Source organism: Galleria mellonella, unplaced genomic scaffold (genome assembly GCF_026898425.1).
Source record: "Galleria mellonella isolate WM207_F2 unplaced genomic scaffold, CSIRO_AGI_GalMel_v1 utg54, whole genome shotgun sequence".
NCBI lineage: Eukaryota > Metazoa > Arthropoda > Insecta > Lepidoptera > Pyralidae > Galleria > Galleria mellonella.
Genome location: NW_026442114.1, coordinates 4,345,350 through 4,365,277, shown reverse-complemented (window position 1 = coordinate 4,365,277; position 19,928 = coordinate 4,345,350). Strand labels below are relative to the sequence as shown.

Genomic DNA, 19,928 nt, shown 5'->3' with positions numbered 1-19,928 from the left:
CTAAAACGCTAAAATTTGTATTCATTTATTTCAGAATATGAAATTTCATGCTTCTAACTTTTAAAATTACAGATTTCCATGCAACCGCTCATCCCTTCTTTTACCCACATTTGGGGGTAGAATTTCCAAAAATCTTTCCTTAGTAGATATTTACATCACATCATAAAATGCATCAACTGGCAAAATTTTAAGTTTCTAACCACTGTGGTTTAAGCTGTGCAATGCTAAATCAGTCAAGATTAACGATTTTATATATACCTACACTAGCTGTTCTCCGTGGCTTCGCCCGCATACATCAATGTAAAAATTATCCTATGATATATAAAATTATCGTATGATATATAGCGTCAGGGGTGTTCTTCTCTAGAAATCTGTCCAATTCTAAAATAAGGGCATACGGGTATGCGAGCCCGGCCTCCCGAGCCGCTGCGTGCTGTGTCCCAGTCCTTTCCGCAACTGCAGTGTCCCCCCCTTTCCTTTCCCACATAAGTCCCTTATTTCTCTCATTCACCCATTTCCTTTACGAATTTCCAACGACCCTTCCTTTTTTCCTCAATCCTTTACTCCATACCGTAGATGGCGGAAACCACCAACAAATGCATTCCCAAAGAGGGTTAACGTCAGACAGGTGGCCGGTATTGTATTTATAAAAGTAGTAGAGCTGGTAAGACGAAGTAGGAAGTAGAATACCATTGATTCCCCTCGTCTGTAAAGCCGTAAACATCTAATAAACCTGTTACAGCTATTGCAGTATCGTCTTTTCATTTATTATATACCTACCTACCTACCTGCGGGCTGAAATAGAAATGATGCTAACAGCATCCTATAAAAAGAGTTTTTTTTTTTTAATTGATGATAATGGTATGACAATAGATGAAGATGAAAGCAGGCCACAGCTAGCCCATTATGATGAATTCAAGAATTAAAGACGGTAGTTTCCATGGGGAGCCACGTAGAGGTCGACCTAATAAGTTATATTACTAGCAATAGGACTATTAAACCTCCATCATTAACATTCCCTTTCCCATCCTATGAAAGGAGCATTTTCCCAATGAAATTTTTAATTTTGCAAGCATTTGCAATTTTGAGAAATAGCGAAATTAAGTTTTATTATTTTCATATAAAAAATGTATATGTAATCATATAAATCCAAATAAATCGAAAAAAAATACTTCCTCATTGATAATGTCAGTCGATCGGGATTTTTCTCTTAATTAATATACCTAGTAAGATATAGATATTAGACTTCCACTTTTATTCTCAGAAATTAAAACATATTTTACACAAAGTCTAAACAAGGCGAGCGTTAAAGCGCAGTCTACTACTCGTATAGGGATAGTATATGTGATACTAATAATGACATTTCTATGAAAATTAATAATTAATTTATTTTTAGTAATCCCTAGTAACCTAGTTATATTTGAAAATGTAGTTGTTAAAGTCAACAATGGAACCGTTCCTGCTGCGAGAGTTGGGATAAAAATAGAACGTCTGTGGTCACAGGATTGCTACGAGTATGTATACATAAGCGAGTTTGATTTCTTAATTACCAAACAAGCTGCACGGCGGCGGCGCGGCGCGCAGGCGCGGCGGTATCGAGCCGTGGGGCGGCCGCCCTCGGCCACAGCCGCCAGTCGAGTCCGCGGAGCGCCAGCCGCCGCAGTCCGCGCCACCAGCATGGAGCCGCAGGCAGCGCCGCCCGCGTCGCAGCCCGCGCGCCCGCTCGTCCACCCCGACGAGTACGGCGAAGTGGACACCTCCAGGTAGGCCTCCGTGCACGGGCCCTCGCGGCCCGCACGCGCCTCGCGCCTCACGCCTCACGCCTCGCATCCAGCGCCCCTGTACGACACATTACATAGTACACAATGTATTTACCTCTCAATGGGCCAGTGAGGTCAGAGGATTGTGATATCGTCGGTCCTAGATAACGTCACAGCTATCGAATCGACCCTGTCTGATCCCCGCTCAGTCGATGATTTGAGTGTTCGGCCTGAATTCACAAAATCGAGTAAACGTCTCGAAGATGAAAGGCATTCATGTCGATAATGGAACGTTACGACATCGCTATACGAATAAATGTGACACACCTATAAAACATAAAATTGCAATCAGATCTCACGCGAGACGCAAGTAAATATAAATGAAATGATAAAGAAATAAGCAAGAAGCACATTCAAACCATATTTAATAGTTCCTTTACCTCAAACCAATAACAGTTAGATTGACATAACACAAAATGGCAGCCTAGATGAATTACTACCTATACAAATAAACCAAAACTAGCTAAAAATAATAACCATAGACTCATTGCAGCGGTGGAGGCACCCAGCCCGTGCTAAAGTTTTATAGTTGTATAGATTTTTATCTCCAACGGCCTTGTACTCGTAACGCGACTTATCTTGCCACTAAAATGTTCGAAGGTAATATATATACGTAGAGGGTGTACTGTAACGGAACATTGATATTTTTATATCCTTGACGGGATAAACACAAAATGTAAAAAGATGCTTAATCTTGCAACGTAGTTTTTTCTTTAGTATAAAAAGTTGTCAGATCTCATATAAAGCCAAGTCAATTATTTTACAATATTTTTAATAACAATCGGGACTTAACGCTATGAATAGAATAGAATAGAATAGAATAGAATAGAAAAAATATTTATTGTGAGCTGTACATTATGATTATTCGTAAAATGTTACTAACGTCTTACAAAAAATTTACACAGCCTGCCCATACATCAGGCATACAATACAATCAGCTACATAACATTAATTATTTTACAGTCATACAATAAAGTCGTGATTAAAGTTGAAAAGTAAATAAAACACATCAATCAACAGTAACAAATTTACACAACGTCACAATTACAATATATTAATGATCATTTTATATAATAATTAAATTATTTATAATGTCAATGTAAAAAAAAAAATCAGAGAAGCAAAGAATTCATTCAAATTGCAAAAAGCATTTTCAAGTAACCATTTTTTTAATAATATTTCAATTTTTTTATGCAACTTAAAATGGCAAACAAGCTGACGGCTCACCTGATGGAAACTGGTAACCGTCGCCTATAGACATAAGCAGTACCATGGACATACCAGAGTATACTGTTTCGCCATTGATACCTCCTATGCGTTGCCACTTCTGAGGACTTTAAGTGTTATTCCTCTGTACCCTGTAAATTCACTGCCAGATCTCACCCTACAGCCATGACAGGGACAGAGGTGCTTAAGCAAACGACTTTTGTACAAAGTCTCCCTCTGGTTTGAATTTGAATTTAAAATTAGGTACTTTTAGGTTATTTGATAAATGATTATAAATTTTAATTATATAAGCAATAATAAATGTTCTTGTATATTTGCGGTAAATATAGATGAAAATACTTTGCAGATAAATAGTACCTAGCTACCTGCTTCTTTATTGTAGATGTATTTTACAATAATTAGCGTCTATGGAAGCACTTACACAACAACTTTGTTATAAATTATTATTTATATAATCAATAACCTATCGACATAGTGACCGTATCAATATTTGACATCTTTGTTCCTATATATAATTATAATGACTTAATAATCGCACACCAACATACTATTTATACTTTATTCTGGAGTGCGCTGATTACATTTACTTAGAAATAGAAATAGTAGATTTCGTATTAATTTATTCTTATATAATTATGTTTTTTTTCATGTACCTAAGTTATGAGCAGGTTATATATAATATATACTTTGTATGTAAGTGGAGCTTAACGTAATCAGAACCTCTGGCTGCGTAGGTACCCGGCGCCGAAGGAGGCGACGCACAAAGTGCGCGGCCGCAGCGACCTGCTCGAGCTGATGTGCGGCGCGGACGCCGTCGACCCCGAATTACTTACAGTCAAGACCTTCTACTTCTTCTTTTACTCCGCATTCGGCTCGCTGTTCCCGCTGATGGGCGTCTACTTTAAGCAAATGGGCATGAACGCGGGCCAATGCGGGCTACTAATCGGCACGCGGCCCTTTGTCGAGTTTCTGTCAGCACCATTCTGGGGCAGCTTAGCCGACAGATGGCAGAAAGGACGCATGTTACTGTTAGCCTCGCTCGGAGCTTGGGTGGTATTCACATTGCCGCTGAGCTGGGTCCAGCCGGCGGCGGTGGCGTGTGTGCAACCGATGGCAAACAGTTCTTCCTACGAATTGGTCGCTCCTAAATACGACGAAGAATGGCCAGCCACGACACGTAAATTTAAGGGTCCTACGGGAGCTGGCCGTGAGGGGTCTCCACTTCCCGTCAGCGATGCAAAAAATTATGATCCCGAAAAACAAAGTGATTGGGTCACGCCACTACACTCGTACATCGTATACCGGACTCCCGATATACAGAAGACATTCTTCCTTCTTCTGCTGCTGGTCGTTATTGGCGAATTCTTCAGCGCCCCTGCTATAACCCTCGCCGACTCGGCAGTGATAACGCTCCTGGGGGAAGATGCTGACAGGTACTGCAAACATTATATCCTATGACGTTAATACGGGTATAATAAAATCGTAACAGTCGAAAGCACTTCAGCAGATATAGACAAACAAAATCTCTATAATTATTTTGGCTTGTATGTATGTATGTATATATGCACAGACGTCGTCTTGTTACATAGGTAAGCTCAACATAAAAGCTAGTGCACGTCTAACAAAACCGGTCCAAGCGAATCTTTCGATACTTACTGTTTCAATACGAGTCTTCGTTTTTTTTTTTTAATCATTTAAAAAAAAAAATATAGGTCTTTTTTATGTTGTAGATTTATGTCAAATATTATCATCCTCTGTTAACAGTAAATATAGATTAGGGTTAGTATCTGCGACTGTAACAATAAGACCACGCGGTTGAAGTTACAGAGACGATTACTAAGAACAAAACGATTGATATATTACATGTACAGTGTACATGTAATATACTTGAAACGCATCGCCGCAGGTACGGCCATCAACGAATGTTCGGCTCGCTGGGCTGGGGGCTGGCTATGTTCTTCGTGGGTATCGCATTGGATCACAGCACCGCGTTCAGCTCGCACCCATGCGGCGGGCCGCAGCGATACGAAAAGAATTATACTATCTGCTTCGCCACATTCTCGGTGCTCATGGGAGCGGCACTGATGACAGCCTCACAGGTATGTTTCAGTTTTGAACTCTTGTACTCTCTTTTGAACGTTATAACGTTGGTAAGTTTCATGAAGCCGGATGTCCAACTGTTGCATTTTCTGTCATAATTCAAAAAAAAACGTCTGCATCAATATTTGTAAAAATCATTTTATGAGATAATAGAAAGGTTACCTCAACCGTGCTATCGGTAAACTCTAGCAGGGCATATAATATGTGTAATATATGCCCTGCAATATATATATATATATATATATATATATATATATATATATATATATATATATATATATATATATATATATATATATATATATATATATATATATATATATATTGCAAACAATGAGGTGTATAAGTTATTAACGTCCAATTGCCGAACTTCTCTTTATAAAAGAGAGCTTACTATCAGCACGCTGTTTTTTAGGTTTGCTAGGTTTTTATTTTTAAATTCCTTTTCTTGTATTGACATATTGTACTCTCCCATTGTCGCCTTTTATAAATTCTATAGGATAAAAAGGTATGGTGGCACATTGTGTTTATGCTGCATCTATACCCAGTATTTGTTTGTTGTAGATTAAATTCAAATACGAGTTTGCCAGCCCAGAAATAAACACGACAGAAGCGCCACCGGCACCATCGGAGCCGACGCACGAAGAGAAGATGCAGCAGCAGCTGGCTGAGCAGCTCCAGCTGCCGGGGCTCGACACCAGCGCGCCGCAGCCCCGCCAGCCGCCGCTGCAACATGCCAAGGTCCATATTACAATATATTGACACGGATGAAACTACGTTAGGTATATACTTATTTTCACAATGTCTGAATAGGTATGTACGAGTATTCTGTAATTATCCCAATCACTTGAAGTCGGCGTAATATGTTTTTATCAATATTACCCAAGGTTTAGCTACTCGTTTTACGATCAGACGGACTTGGGGATTATGAATGAATAATAAATCATAGTAAATACATTTATTAATAACTTCTCGTCAATGCTAGATGGTAGTAATAAAAGCAGTGTCTTCGCGCTACTCAATGATGTTTTGTGTAAAACAAAGGTGACCGAGACACTGCCATCCTCGTTTGACCTAGTAGTAACTTAGTTAAGAATGTGACAAGTTAATTGTATTATTGACAAGTTAGTTGAATTTATACACACAATTATCATAATTCCAAAATTATCTGTTGATATTTCAGGTTTTCGCCCAAACAACGCGCGAGATGCCCGAGTGGGTGACTGTGCTGCGCCAGTTCCAAAACGTCAAGGCGGCGTCGTTCCTACTGGTGGCCTGGTTCATGGGCTTCGGCATCGGCCTGATCTTCACGTTCCTCTTCTGGCATCTTCAGGTATGAAATCGTTACTTGTACGTTACAGTGACATGTATGCTGTACGTACTTATTTGTATAAAGTTCATCATAAAATGTTTTTAAACGACAGGATATCGGCGGCTCCCCCACTCTGTTCGGCGTTGCTTCCGTGATAAACCACATCTCGGAGATCTTCGCATACTTCTTCAGCTTTAAGCTCATTACTCAAATGGGTCACGTTAAGGTAGGCTTGTATTAAATAATCATTAAACTATTTTGTTGTATCATAGTAGGAACAACCCATTCCTGCTTTATTTATTTTTGAAAAATATTTCATATTACTAACCTTAAATGTATTGTAAATAGTCCAAAACTTATTTGGGTAACGTTGTAAATACAGGTGCTATGCCTCGGGCTGGCGGGAAACGTGCTGCGTTTCCTGTACATCTCGTGGCTGGAGGACCCCTGGTGGGTGCTTCCGTTCGAGTTCGTGCAGGGCGTGACACACGCGGCCGTGTGGGCCGCCTGCTGCTCCTACATCGCGCACGGCGCGCCGCCGCGCCTGCGCTCCTCCGCTCAGGGCGTCCTGCAAGGTACTCGCGCATCGCTTCAACCCTCGCTGCGCTACACTATACTACAGCTCTACAGCGTAATTTTATAACGTTCGAATCGCTTGAAGGTCTCCATCACGGACTGGGGCGAGGCTGCGGCGCCGTGATCGGCGGCATAGCGGTCGCCAAGTGGGGCACAACGCGCACGTTCGCGGGATACGGGCTGCTGTGCGCGGTGGCGCTGGCCGCGTTCGCGTTCGTGAACTTCCGCGGCGAGCCGGAAGCGGACGGCGTGGGCGTGGACGAGGAGGCGCGCGCCGTGGCCGAGGCGGGCGTGCTGGCGCCGCACGGCGTGCCCTCCAACCCGCTGCCGCGCGCGCTCTCCTCTACTCGCCTGGCCGATCTTGCCCACCACGACTCCTACGGAGCCACGCAGGTAAAGTCATGGCACTTATTTACATAACTACAACTTTTCTAATGATTCAAATTTGAATATAAAAATTGCAAAATTTGTGGAAATCGATTTCAGGATCTTCTTCATACCGCAGTCACAGATTATGCAATCTTTATGCATAGTGAACTCCGCTTGTAAATAGACTCTCCCTTTTTTCCTTTGCCAACGACAGATTGTATCAGGCTATTCATCACGCCAAGCAGCTGCGGTCAGGGCAAGATTATCCATTAGGCAGTGTAGGCAACAGCCTAGGGCTCCTCGACATATAGGGGTCCCGCGTCACGACAAAAATTTGTGTTACATTAGTTTTTTTATTTTGTAAACCAAACGTGTATTAAATAAGAATATGGTTAATCCGGTCCTGGCTGTGATTGACTGATTATTTTAAATATGTTTTTAATAGATGATAATAGAGTAGCAACCACGCATCTACTGATGATCACTAGCGGGGCACTAGTGAGATATGATAGGTGAACATGAATACAGGTCACTTTGCCCTTCATGAGGTATGTATCAAGAATTGGCAACTTCCGGAAACCCCCCTAGGAGGAAGCTTATTTTCAACAGTGGAGAGTTAAAAGCTGATAAGATAATGATATGACTATGAAATAGCTATCTGTGAGGTCACCACGGGTATAGTAGTGCATTTTACGATATCCATCATATTGTTCATATTTATAAGCGACCGTCATCACTTTCTATGACGTCAGCTGGTTCTCTTTTGTATTCGACATGTGCGTGACTGTGTGTGGTGTACGTTGCAGAGCTACAGCGGCGCGGACAGCCTGGGCGTGCCGGGGCAGGCGCCGCCGCAGCCGTCGCCAGCGCGCCCTGCCAATCCCTTCCTAGCGGACCAGCACTCTGTACCCGCCTATAGATAAACTGTCTATACAGCTCTCTCAAGTAGCATTATTTTGTCTTACTATAGTTAAATGGTGGTAGTGGTTCAGAGATGTATTGCAGTCCAATACTTTCGACTCTTTAAGCTTAGTTCCGAGTAGAGGGTTCGAAGACGAGTTCGTTTCCTTTTGCGGCCGACTGCGCCGCAGTCCCTCCGCGGTCTGCACACACCAAGCACAATGTAGAAATCGTTTAGCGGCCGAGCCGGACGGCCCAGCCCGCCAGAACTTCACTCTATAGTGGTAGTTCCAGTAAAGAGTGAAAGTTGAAAGTTTTCTTCTAAAAATTCAATGTAACAAAATGTTATAATGTACGTAGCACTTAATTTTTAAAATTCAACGATTTAAGGGTTATGATTTGTTGAAGTACTTAAAAAATTTATTGTGATTTGTTACATAGTTAATAGTTAATTATAATATTGTAATCGAGCCTGGTAGATATTCCTATGATACATAGGTTGATTCTTTTTATAATATCATAAACCTATTATGTTCCGGCTCCGGACATTTAGCGAATTTTAGACGAGCACACATCTACTCTAGGGCATGAACATAATGGATTTACGTAGATACTGAAACAGTAGGAGATGCCCATTTTTATTTGTAATGTAATCCAGTGTAATGTGATCGGCACACATAGTGCAGTGACGCAGCGCGCCGCGACGAAGCGGTCGAGAGTTGATAAAACGTCACCCAATTCTACGTGTGTCGTGTATTAGTCGCTTTTACATTTGAAATATCAATATTGTGAAATCTTTAATCCAAATATTTTTGCTTGTACTTAATATTATATCTTCAGGGCGGTTATTATACTATAGAGACGACCTCCGCAACTAGTGTTATGTCAATCAATTGATATCAAGTGTGCATCTATGTAATTTAAGATAGGGTGTCGCAGACGAGATAATACATGTATATAATATTTATCTGATATATCGCTAGCGCTACCCAGCTGTGGGCGTGTGATTGTGTGATAGGATTTATGTGCGGAGGGTGGGTGAGGGTGTGTGTATACGCATGTGGCGGCCGGCGGCCGGCGTACGAGGCGCTCGACGCCTGCGCCTGCGCCTGCGCACCGCCGGCCGCCGTGCCGGAAACGTACAGTACACACACATCACGCGCACTTCACTGGTTGTTAAACTACAAATTCTTTATTGGCGGTGTTCACTGTTGCTGCGTCTGTGTTATGCTACTAATTTATATGTACACGTGAGGGTGTTACGGATGTCTGTGTCCAATTTACGGAAACGCGATGTCATATCATGGTGTGATGTAGAAACTATATTTATATACATTATAATATTATAAAATGTAGGCATTTATTGTACGCGGCGAGAGCCGCATCGTTTCTGTCGGTCTCGTATGCTAGGGAACCTGTTAAACTCATGATGCATGACGTTGAAGTCCCATCGCTGAGGTTCAAACCGTAATTTTATCTCTTACGCTACAACCCACAAGGGTTGCTCTGTAGATCACAGTTCACTATTTGTAAGCAATTTAAATTTGGGCGTAGAGAGCTCGGCGCGCCGGTGCCGCCGCCGCCGCCACCGCCGAGACAGGGGCATATTTCACGATCATCACCAGAAAGATACTCAAATACTTTATACGTATTCCACGGGCTGGCCTTGTCGTGTATGTTTATTCACATATATAAAAGGGAGGCACCCGTGTCTGGAGAAGCCTTGCGCCGTTCATCAGTTCAGGTCCCGCTCCAACCCCCAGAATATTCTAGATAATACAATATTTTGTTGTTAATGTATGAGATATTCTAATACGATAGATGTAATATACATATGTACTCTTGTTGTATAGGTAATGATATAAACGGGGTCAGCGAGCCCCACGCTCCGGACTCCGGAGCCCGGCGTCCGAGGCTCGGGCGCTCGTGCCCCGGCACCGGTTATATATTTTTGCACAGTCTGTATCAGTACGAACTGTATGCGTACGATGGGGTCGAGCATTGTACACTTTCAATTTCAAGATGTATAAATAAATCAATGTTGAACGATATACTTTTTGTTTCATTTTTATACTAACGTTACTGTCGTCTCGCTATCTATAATACATACCTCATATAGCTGCACTCTATTGTGTAGTGCTCCTACGAAACGGGAAGCTATGTTGTTCACTTACACAGGGGTTTTTAATGAGTGAAGAGGGAATGACAACTCACTTATGCTGCCGCTGTACGCCGGCGGGGGACTAGTGAGAGGTGATAGGTGAACATGAAAGAAGATCAGTCTGCCTACCGTGACAAATTTAATAAGAATTTACCACGATGACTTCCAGGGGAACCAAGTCGACCTGATAGGGTATATTGCCGACGATCCCTATCCGCCTTCATAGGAGGCGGCTATAATGTAAGATGAAATGCTGCACCCGCCTGTACTAACGGTATATACACTAGCAGACGAATATACATATTCGATACATAGGATAGGCCATCCCTTTCTTACCCGTGAGTATCATAAGGGGCGACTAGGGAACTTATAGTCCAGGGACGGACAACAGCATCTCTCTTAAAACATCCGAAGTCTAACTGCGGTTGCCAATCCACCTGCCAAGTGTAGCAACTACTGGCAAACCCTCCCTTATGTTGGAGGCTCATGCTCAGCAGTGAACAGTTAAAAGCTGATGTGATGATGATGAATATAGCTGATATTAGCATCATATATATATATATATATATATATATATATATATATATTAATAAATATCATTATAAATAGATTATTTGGAAACTTGTAAAGTAAATACTACATGTATTACAGAGGGAAAGGGATTGTTAGTAATGGGGCCGTTGCTTGCAATATGTCGTTTGCTTAGGCACCTCTGTCCTATTCATGTTTCTACCGTGAAGCTATTGTGTTTGCATGACTGTGTTTCGGTTTAAAGAATGGTATATGGTAATGAATTTACAGGGTACAGAGGAATAACACCTGAGTCCTCAGGAAAGGCAACGCATGGGGGATATCATGGACGAAACAGTATACTCTGTTATGCCTATGGCACTGCTCATGTCTATAGACGGTTACAACTTTCCATCAAGTGGACCATCAGCTTGTTTGCCATTCTAAGTAGCAAAAAAATCTTAATAGGTAGATCTTCATGCGGTTCTCCCTGAAAACTATCATGGTAAATTCTTGTAAAATTGATCATGATATGCTAACCTTATCACCCTTGACTGGAACCCCACCAGCGTATACTGACAGCGCAGGCGGAGCTATTCTACCATTATCATACACAAAAAAAAAACACGTACAAGATGTTAAAAGAAAATTTATATTAAAATATTACAAAAAAATCAATAATATCATTAATTAATATTTATAATTGTTGTTATCGTGTAGTTATTTTTTATGTTAATAAGTTTTGGTTTTCCTTTTACAAATAAATAAATAAATTACATAAAAAATACACATTTAATTGTAAATAATATTTATGCAATTTAGTTTACATATTTTAGATTCCTACAGTAATACGCGCAGTGTACTACAGTATCCACTGCAAGTGGCGTCACGTGATAGAACCATAATACCACCACCCAAAGCCTGCAAGAAAAATACAACTGTTTCACTCCCTCCATGTTTTTTTCTATAATACCACGGAGGTGGCAAACGAGCATACAGCCGATCTGATGGTAAACGGTCACTGTAGGCTACGGACGCCTGCAACACTATGTTCCTTATTTCCCTTCATCTTTTATTGCCAATTCATATTGCAATTTAAAATATTTCGTACACTACATTCACAACACACTAGACTACATTAAAAATATACATTTGAACAGAGGTTATTGCCGTAGTAGATAGCTACATAATATACAGTGTTTTAACTACTAACACGTTTCAAGTTCATTATTTTCTCTCATTAACATTATATTAACAGTAATCCATCTGTTGCTATACACGCCTATACTCTTAGTAACAATAACCAATAATAGAAATTATAAATTTATTAATTTATTTATTTATTTACAGGATTACCAACATAAGATACAGCTACAATAAAGCTAAGTTTTAATACAATACACTGGCAGCTCAGATCTCACCGTTCTTACATTTATAGGCAACCACAGCGTGCCTTGTGTTTGACAAACATTAAAATATAATTAAATTATTAAATGAGTAAAGATATTAACAATATGAATAATAATATAATATAAATAATGGAAATTGTATTCAAATTATTATAAAATATAAATAAATATAATGTAATGGGGAGGTATATCAACACTTTAATTTAGTCATGAAATTAAGACAATTTGCCATTTATTTCGTATATAATTGTTATGACTTAGATTTTTTTTTATAGATCATGCATGATTGCTGACCCAGCATTGTGAGAATAAGAAAGGTCGGGACAAACCGAGCAACAAGATGCGTCACCATCGAAAGTTTATATTCTAAATTGGTCTAACCGAGACTCAAATCACAACTTCGTTTCGGCGAAATACGAGTATGCTAACTACATTCTGTAAATCATTAATTTATACAATACTAAATATATTATATTAATATAAATTTTCCAAGCGTTGTTTAATTTCTGTGCGATGTGTATGTATTTCACACGCTTTAATATTTTGCCGATTTTCCAGAAAAAAAATATTTACATTATTTTTTCTCTTTTCTTTCCCTGGTTTACAAATTCCACAGATTGAATAAAATGGGTGCGTTGGGAGAGTCCATGGTGGGAGGCGTTCACAGCGCCACGAGTCGTCCATTCTGGTATTTGATCAACGGCTTCTTCGAGTCTCTGTGAAATTAAAATAATGGCACATTTGTATGTTTAAAGGATTATTAAGTTATTTTTGTGAATCTGTGGTGATAACGGTGCGGCTATTTGCAATTTCTAAATTTTGAAACAATTTAATGTTACCTACTCGTTAAAAAATAATTACCCGGTAACCCAGGGACGAAAGAACAGTCAGTTTAAAGTACTAAGAGCAAAGAACTACTCACGAATGGAAGATGTCTCCGTCGTCGGTGGTCGAGCGACTGAGTCCCCGGTCACCGGCAGCGTCGCCGTGCGCACCGTCCGTGGCGCCGCGCGCCGCCACGCACGCCAGCGCGATGGACAGCGGCTGCGAGAGGGCCACCAGCACCACTCCGGCCCCCGCCACGTACAGGTTGCGTGGCAGGTCCTGCTCCACCTCCTAATTCATCATAAAAAGTTATTAAATGTCATTGTTGTGCACAGCACTCTCCGCATAATCTCCTACAGAAGTTCAACGTTGGAAAGCCGTAAAGACTGTCACATGGTAAGAGCCTTTTTAACGATTAGAATTTGTTTTTACTATCAGTTGCTATAATTTCTATGAATGTCACTAAATAAATTAATTTTCTCTTTTCTTTTTTAAAATCGTTATTCCATTCTCATGCAACTTGAATTGTTGAATTAGCAAATGAGCCAATGACCCACCTGATACTAAGCCATCATCGCCTGCATACTTGTACAGAATAATGTATATCCAGTAATTTCACTGTCTACCCAAATAAGCCAAAGCCAGCCTATCCGTTGCCTGTCCGCAAGTTATTTGTTGGAATCCAGAACGAAGAATCTCCGTCCTTAAGAATTGAACTTCCGACACATATTCCGCTGATGCAGTACTTACTATACCATCGGAATATGCGCCAGAAGAGGAGAGCGGAGTAGACTCTGCTGCTACATCGTTGACAGTATCGGAGACTATTGTTAAATCAAATGCATGTAATTAAGTTATATACATACTATGAATGAAGTGGACATTGCCTTAATAACCCTCATCAGGAGCATGGAAGGTGTTTCCATTGTTAGCTGGAGGGAAATGCGTAGTGAAACTAACCTCTAAGAGTTCATTAATCTCGGCGGGGAGCGGATACAGGCGGTTGATGAACCTCATAATGGTGCGGATCTCGTCGCGGAGGTCGAGCGCCTCGTAGACAACGGCGGCATCCGGCGAGTGCAGCCAGGCGAGCAGCCGGCCCAGCGCCCAGCTCATGAACACCAGCTCGCACATCACCAGCACCGACATGAGCGCCGCGAACTGCGGCCAAATATATGCTACCAACATTTGTTTACAGCTTTTCTCATTATACAAAGGCGGCAAACAAGCATACAGCCCATCTGATAGTAAATGGTCGGACGCGTGCAACACTAGGTGTGACGTGGGCTTTTTTAAAAAACCTCATACTGTGATTTCTATAAAAAACTAAGGCAAGAAACTCATTCTACAGCCTAAACGTTCGCAGCAGAAAATTCCTTTAAATCCGCACTGTACGTGACCAATTCAATTCAATTTATTTATTGCATTCTACAATATTATTATACCATTTAGGTTCAAGCGTGTGAGGATGAATAGCGATAGCGAGCGATGATTTAAAATGGCCGTGGGCATCATTTCAAATATTTCCTCAGAACACAAACTGTTATACAACGCTAAAACACGCAAAGGGAGGCAATGTCTCGCGTTAGAACTAAGGGCTCAATACCGCCTACGAATTGAAAAGGCGTCATTTATTTACAGAATCTCAAATTTTCGCGACACCTTATTTCTTTAGATACGGTTTCACTACAATATACGTAATAAACTGTATGATTTATCGTTCTAAATACAGCGTGGCCAAACTACGCAGGCAGTTTAATCATGTACGATCAATGAATGATCTGCACGCCTAGCGATATTACATCGCTATGAGCGCGTATCATTACACATGTCTCTGTTCTAATCGAGTTTCCGCCGTACAGCAGCTACGCTTAGCCGACTGTGTTTATGTTTGTAGAATCGAATACGTGCAGTGAAATTACAAAATATGGAGGCATAACACCACTAAACAGGCCCTTATTCACATCCACGTACGTATAGGTACGTTATAATTTAGATTTAAATACATAAATACACCCTAGAACAGTACCGCATGACATTTTTTTTTTTCAATACGGATTATACTACCATAGTGTAAGTAATGTAGTAATAGCAACGCATGAGGGCTACCGTGGGTATCACAGTGTCACACCATGACGTCCGTGGTGTTATTCATGTTTATAAAGGGCTCACCGTGTAGAGCATGGTCCGGCGGGCGGGCGAAGGGCGCGTGAGTAGCGCGGCGCCGCCGAGATGCGCCAGCAGCATCAGCGCGAAGGAGGCGGCGCACAGCACCGCCGCGAACACCCGGTACTCGGTGGGCACCAGCTCGCGCACCACCACGTACGTGCTGGGGTCCCACTTGAGGCGCGCCGCCGTCGCCAGCCCCGCGCCGCTCGACAACTGTAACCGCACGCGCGCCCGCTCTCTATGACCTTCCTGATTTTCCTTTTTATTACTTTACCACAGAGAGAAGCTGTGCAACAGTCGTCTGCTCGGATCTTTCTCTCCCTCGTGTTCCTACCTTTATACGAGTACTAAACTTCTCCTAAAGCGCGTGCTTGCATAAACACTGCGCTTTATGATAAGTCATGCAACTATGTATTAAAACTTTGCGTCTTGTGAAGGAAAGAGATGCTAGTAATGGGAATGGTAATGCAGATTACCATTCCTATTTCTAGCAATATACTTTGTCAGGTCGACCTCCACGTGGTTCCCCTTAGATACCATTGTGCTGAATTCCAGGTGTATTCATCACGATGGGCTAACTGATCTGCCTTTCCATTCTCACCAACCATCCCTCATTGATGTCCCACCAGCGTGTACCGATAGCGCAGGCGGGGTAACCATTCCATTATCATCCATTAAAAAAAACTTTGCGTCTATGCCGATTTGAAAGTGCTCCAGAGAATATTCTCAACACTCTAGAAGATACCTTCATAAGGCATATCATGTTATATATGATTATGATATTGACTGATTTTAATAAATTAATTTTTTCTTTATTTTCACTGTAGGTTTGCGCCCGATGGTGCAATTGTTATTAATTATGTCCAGCAGTAGACAGATAATGGCTGAGATAATGATTATGTACTATCGAACAAGTGGCTACGTAGTATGTACGAGAGTCAAAATATTTCTTGAGATCCTTAAAGAAAATCTTTCAGTTTCATAAATAATTTTCACGTTAGACACATATATGTATCTATACATGTAAGCGAAACTGAAAATTATAGAAATAAATAGAACACGCTAAATAGAAAACTGGATGCGCCTGGATTTTTTTGTCATTTTAAAATAAAATAGTTGCTACAGTTCCACTTGTAAAATACTCTTAAATGCTAATTGAATCTGTTTCATCATATATTAAATCCTAAAGATATTGTAAATGTAAACGTTTATAAAGATTAACTAACAGCTACCACGTCCAAAAGACTGAAAGTATTTGAATGATATTTGGTACACGACTAGGTTATATCCCAACTCAACACATAGGATACTTTTCATTTTAGTTCACACGAGCATTGCCATGAAGCGAGGCCGTGTGGTCCCGGCGTAGAATAGGCCACCCCTTCCTTTCCTGTGGATGTCATAGAAGGCGACTAAAAGAACTTAATGGTATAGGGATGGGCAGCAGCGTCCCTCTTAAAACATCTCTAAAAGCCTAACTGCGGTTGCCAATACGCCTGCCAAGCGTGACAACTACTGGCAAAGCTCCCCTTTTGAGGAAGGCATATGTTCAACAGTGGACAGTTAACGGCTGAAATGATGATGATGATAGCCGTGGGAAACAGGTAGTGTATTAAAGGCGCCTGCTCCGTGGGGCTAGGCAACTCAGGCAACCACGAGAGGTTGCGGATGGATGCGGAGCACCTACGACACTAGGTAGATAGATATTTGCATTACTTACAGCACACTAATTATAACAGATACAGATATACATAAAAAGCGAGGTAAGAGAATAATTAAAATAAATACATAAAGTCAAGTAAATTTTTACCTTTTGTGCGTGTGCCATAACAATACAAAATAGTGATAACTCAGTTTATTGCTTCGCCCTCAAAAGAGCAAACACTGATATTCTGTTGCGGCCAAAGGGAATAGGGTAACAATAAAATTATCCTATATATAGATTATCTATACAGTAAACAGACAGACACTAGACGTCATAAAACTAAAATAACCCACATCTTATTCTTTCTCATCCTCATGATCAGCTGTTTAAGTCTAGCTTGCTTGTCCAGCTAGCAGTGTACGTCTTTCAGCTGAAGTAAAGATCTACCATATGTACCTAGTTATCAAAGGAGCACGAGCACTCACGATATTTTCTAGAAGTCGGCGAGCCTGTAGTGTATTTTTTTTTATTGGATGAAAATGGAGTGGTAACCCCGCCTGCGCTAACGGGATACGCTGACGGAGCACCAGTGAAGGGAGATTGAGGAGGACGAAAACATGCCAGTTAGCCCATCATGATAAATTCATCAGGAATTAATCAAGATAGTTTCCAGAGGGAACCGCGAGGAGGTCGACCTGGTTGGATATATTGCTAGCAATGGGATTCTTAGTTCCATTACTAACAATCCCTTTTCCCCCCGCCTGTAGTGTATTATATGTGTGTTTTTATGACTCACAATTCTATATTAGTCATAATCATAACCGTGAAGTGATAATGTGATATGGCTGGTCCGGCATAGATGGATATCGTTCACACGTAGCTCACCTGCTGTTGCTGCTCTGTGCTGAGCTGTCTCATGAATTATATCATCAAGTAGTACAGTAGCAGCTTTTTCGTAATATTCCTAATATTCCTTTATTATGTAGTGTTACATTTTTCTACCATAACAACAGCAGGTGACAAATACCTTTATCACTCACCCGGGGGAAGGACGGGGATGAATAGCCCCATAACTAACAACATACTCTATCAATTCACCCTCCGCGCGGTTTCTTCTGGAAACAGTGGTGTTTAATTCCAAGTGAATTCATCACAATGGGCTAACTAGCCTGCCTTTTCATCCTCACCTATTATTCTTCACTGGCGCCCCGCCAGCGATACCGTCGGCACAAGCAGGATTACGATTACGTTTTTAACCACAAAAAATGCCTTTATCACTCCATTAAGTTTATGCATATTTTTATACTATTTTACTCAATAGCTTTGTATTATGTAACGTAGTTACAATGGTTCAACATGTAAGCGACTTTTAACACTATCTTCCCAAACTTTGTAGAACTCAAATGACATTAAGTATCATTGTTTTGTCCTCCTTCCATCCTTAATATTATTTATATGTATATACCGATCGGTCGAGCCTTTAAGGCGCGAAGAGATATACAAAGATAGAGGTGATAACAAACAAACAAACGTAATTTCGCATTTGCGATATCAGTAAGGAGGGAAAGGCGAATAAGCATACCGTAAGCAAAAGATTGACATGGATCAAGAGGTGGCTGGATACCCGCGCGCTCGTCCTCATCGTGCCGCGAGACATGACGCCGCACCACTGCAACTGCTGACTGCTGGTTGCGGTACCACCTACTGCTACCACTAAGACAGCTGGTATTACACGCACTACCACTCAGCTATACAGCACTCCGTGTGTAGTTCAACAAGACACATGCACCCGCCACGACACATCTATTTTAAAGCACACTGTATACACTCCACTCTCCAATCATAAACTATTTAAGTACATATGTTTTATATTAGCGAACTTTAATTACAAAACGAAGTTAATAATGATATTGTTGTTTTCCTCAAAAATAAAATATATAAAGAAAATAAATAAAACATTGTAAACGTTTAGTGTGCTGATATGCGCACGCGCACTTGCAATGTACCCCGGGCACCTGCTGCGACCAAAATGTTAAGATTAGATAACTCTATCAGAGATACGAGCCAATCAAACTACGATTACAAATGGTTCATGATACTAATTCGCCAAAATTTTAAAGAGTTATTTAATTAGAAATAAACCGGGAACAGGAAAATATACTTGACCCACTGAAACTGCGCAGAGATGTTGCATCTCTGTGCATCTTCTACCGAATTTATCATGGGGAGTGTTCTGAGGAATTGTTCGGACTGATACCTGCTGCTGATTTTCACCACCGTACAACCCGCCACAAACTAAAGTTTCATCCCAATCATCTGGACGAGTGCCGGTCTTCCACCGTGCGTTTTTTAAGGCACTTTCTTCCACGCACAACCATTCTTTGGAATCAACTTCCAGCAGCAGTATTTCCGAACCGATACGATAACATAACCTTCAAGAAAAGAGTATATTCCTTTTTAAAAGGCCGGCAGCACACCTGCAATGCCGCTGGTGTTGTGGGTGATCATGGGCGGCGGTAGTCACTTACCATCAGGTGAGCCGAATGCTCGTTTGCCCCCTGTGTTGTAAAAAAAAAATTCCAAAAGTGGATTAATCGATAACAATAAATTTTGACAGGTTATATGTCGGTCCCGAGGCTTTCCCGTGATCGTATCGAGATATTGAATAGCCTATAGGCTAAGCCTTCCTCGAGAAATATGCTATCAAACGCATTTCTTTTAAATCCGATAGGTATTACAGAAACTAGTTCGTTCAAACAAACGAACTCTTCCGCTTTGTATATTAGTACAGATTAAGTCTTCTCTTGTTGTAGTTTGGAAACGTTTATCTACTGACACTATGAGTAGTATCTATATTTCTATTGATATGTAAGCGAAAGTATGTCTATTTATTTTAATTTGGTTT

General features: G+C 41.0%; 2 protein-coding genes across 3 annotated transcripts; one reads left to right on the top strand and one right to left on the bottom strand.

Annotated features, from left to right (window-relative positions):
- The first annotated feature begins 1,609 nt into the window (after positions 1–1,609).
- On the top strand, positions 1,610–8,947 carry LOC113509828 (major facilitator superfamily domain-containing protein 6-A). Its single transcript, XM_052898883.1, has 9 exons — positions 1,610–1,763; positions 3,782–4,480; positions 4,954–5,146; positions 5,712–5,888; positions 6,331–6,480; positions 6,572–6,685; positions 6,842–7,034; positions 7,121–7,428; positions 8,211–8,947. The coding sequence occupies exons 1-9, from the start codon at positions 1,678–1,680 to the stop codon at positions 8,325–8,327; spliced, it is 2,037 nt and encodes a 678-aa protein (XP_052754843.1). The 5' UTR covers positions 1,610–1,677; the 3' UTR covers positions 8,328–8,947.
- Positions 8,948–11,606: 2,659 nt separating this feature from the next.
- LOC113509721 (uncharacterized) lies at positions 11,607–19,045 on the bottom strand. 2 transcript variants are annotated; one of them, XR_008253275.1, is made up of 6 exons: positions 18,606–19,045; positions 15,382–15,591; positions 14,170–14,370; positions 13,307–13,500; positions 12,958–13,100; positions 11,607–11,896 (listed from the first exon to the last, which is right to left on the bottom strand). XR_008253275.1 is itself a non-coding variant. In XM_026893126.3 (5 exons), the coding sequence occupies exons 1-5, from the start codon at positions 18,678–18,680 to the stop codon at positions 13,046–13,048; spliced, it is 735 nt and encodes a 244-aa protein (XP_026748927.1). In that variant the 5' UTR covers positions 18,681–19,045; the 3' UTR covers positions 11,607–13,045. The 2 variants fall into 2 exon arrangements, 1 of the variants encoding a protein (XP_026748927.1); XM_026893126.3 differs by having other exon boundaries at positions 11,607–13,100.
- Positions 19,046–19,928: the final 883 nt, after the last annotated feature.

Excerpts from the sequence above, each read along its gene's own strand:
- LOC113509828 (XM_052898883.1), top strand. The coding sequence starts at position 1,678 with ATGGAGCCGCAGGCAGCGCCGCCCGCGTCGCAGCCCGCGCGCCCGCTC. Across the intron at positions 7,035-7,120 it reads CGCTCAGGGCGTCCTGCAAG|GTCTCCATCACGGACTGGGG; the intron begins GTACTCGCGCAT and ends AATCGCTTGAAG. Across the intron at positions 7,429-8,210 it reads ACTCCTACGGAGCCACGCAG|AGCTACAGCGGCGCGGACAG; the intron begins GTAAAGTCATGG and ends TGTACGTTGCAG.
- LOC113509721 (XM_026893126.3), bottom strand. The coding sequence starts at position 18,680 with ATGTCTCGCGGCACGATGAGGACGAGCGCGCGGGTATCCAGCCACCTC. Across the intron at positions 14,371-15,381 it reads GCCGGACCATGCTCTACACG|TTCGCGGCGCTCATGTCGGT; the intron begins GTGAGCCCTTTA and ends ATTTGGCCGCAG. Across the intron at positions 13,101-13,306 it reads GACGGAGACATCTTCCATTC|AGACTCGAAGAAGCCGTTGA; the intron begins GTGAGTAGTTCT and ends TTAATTTCACAG.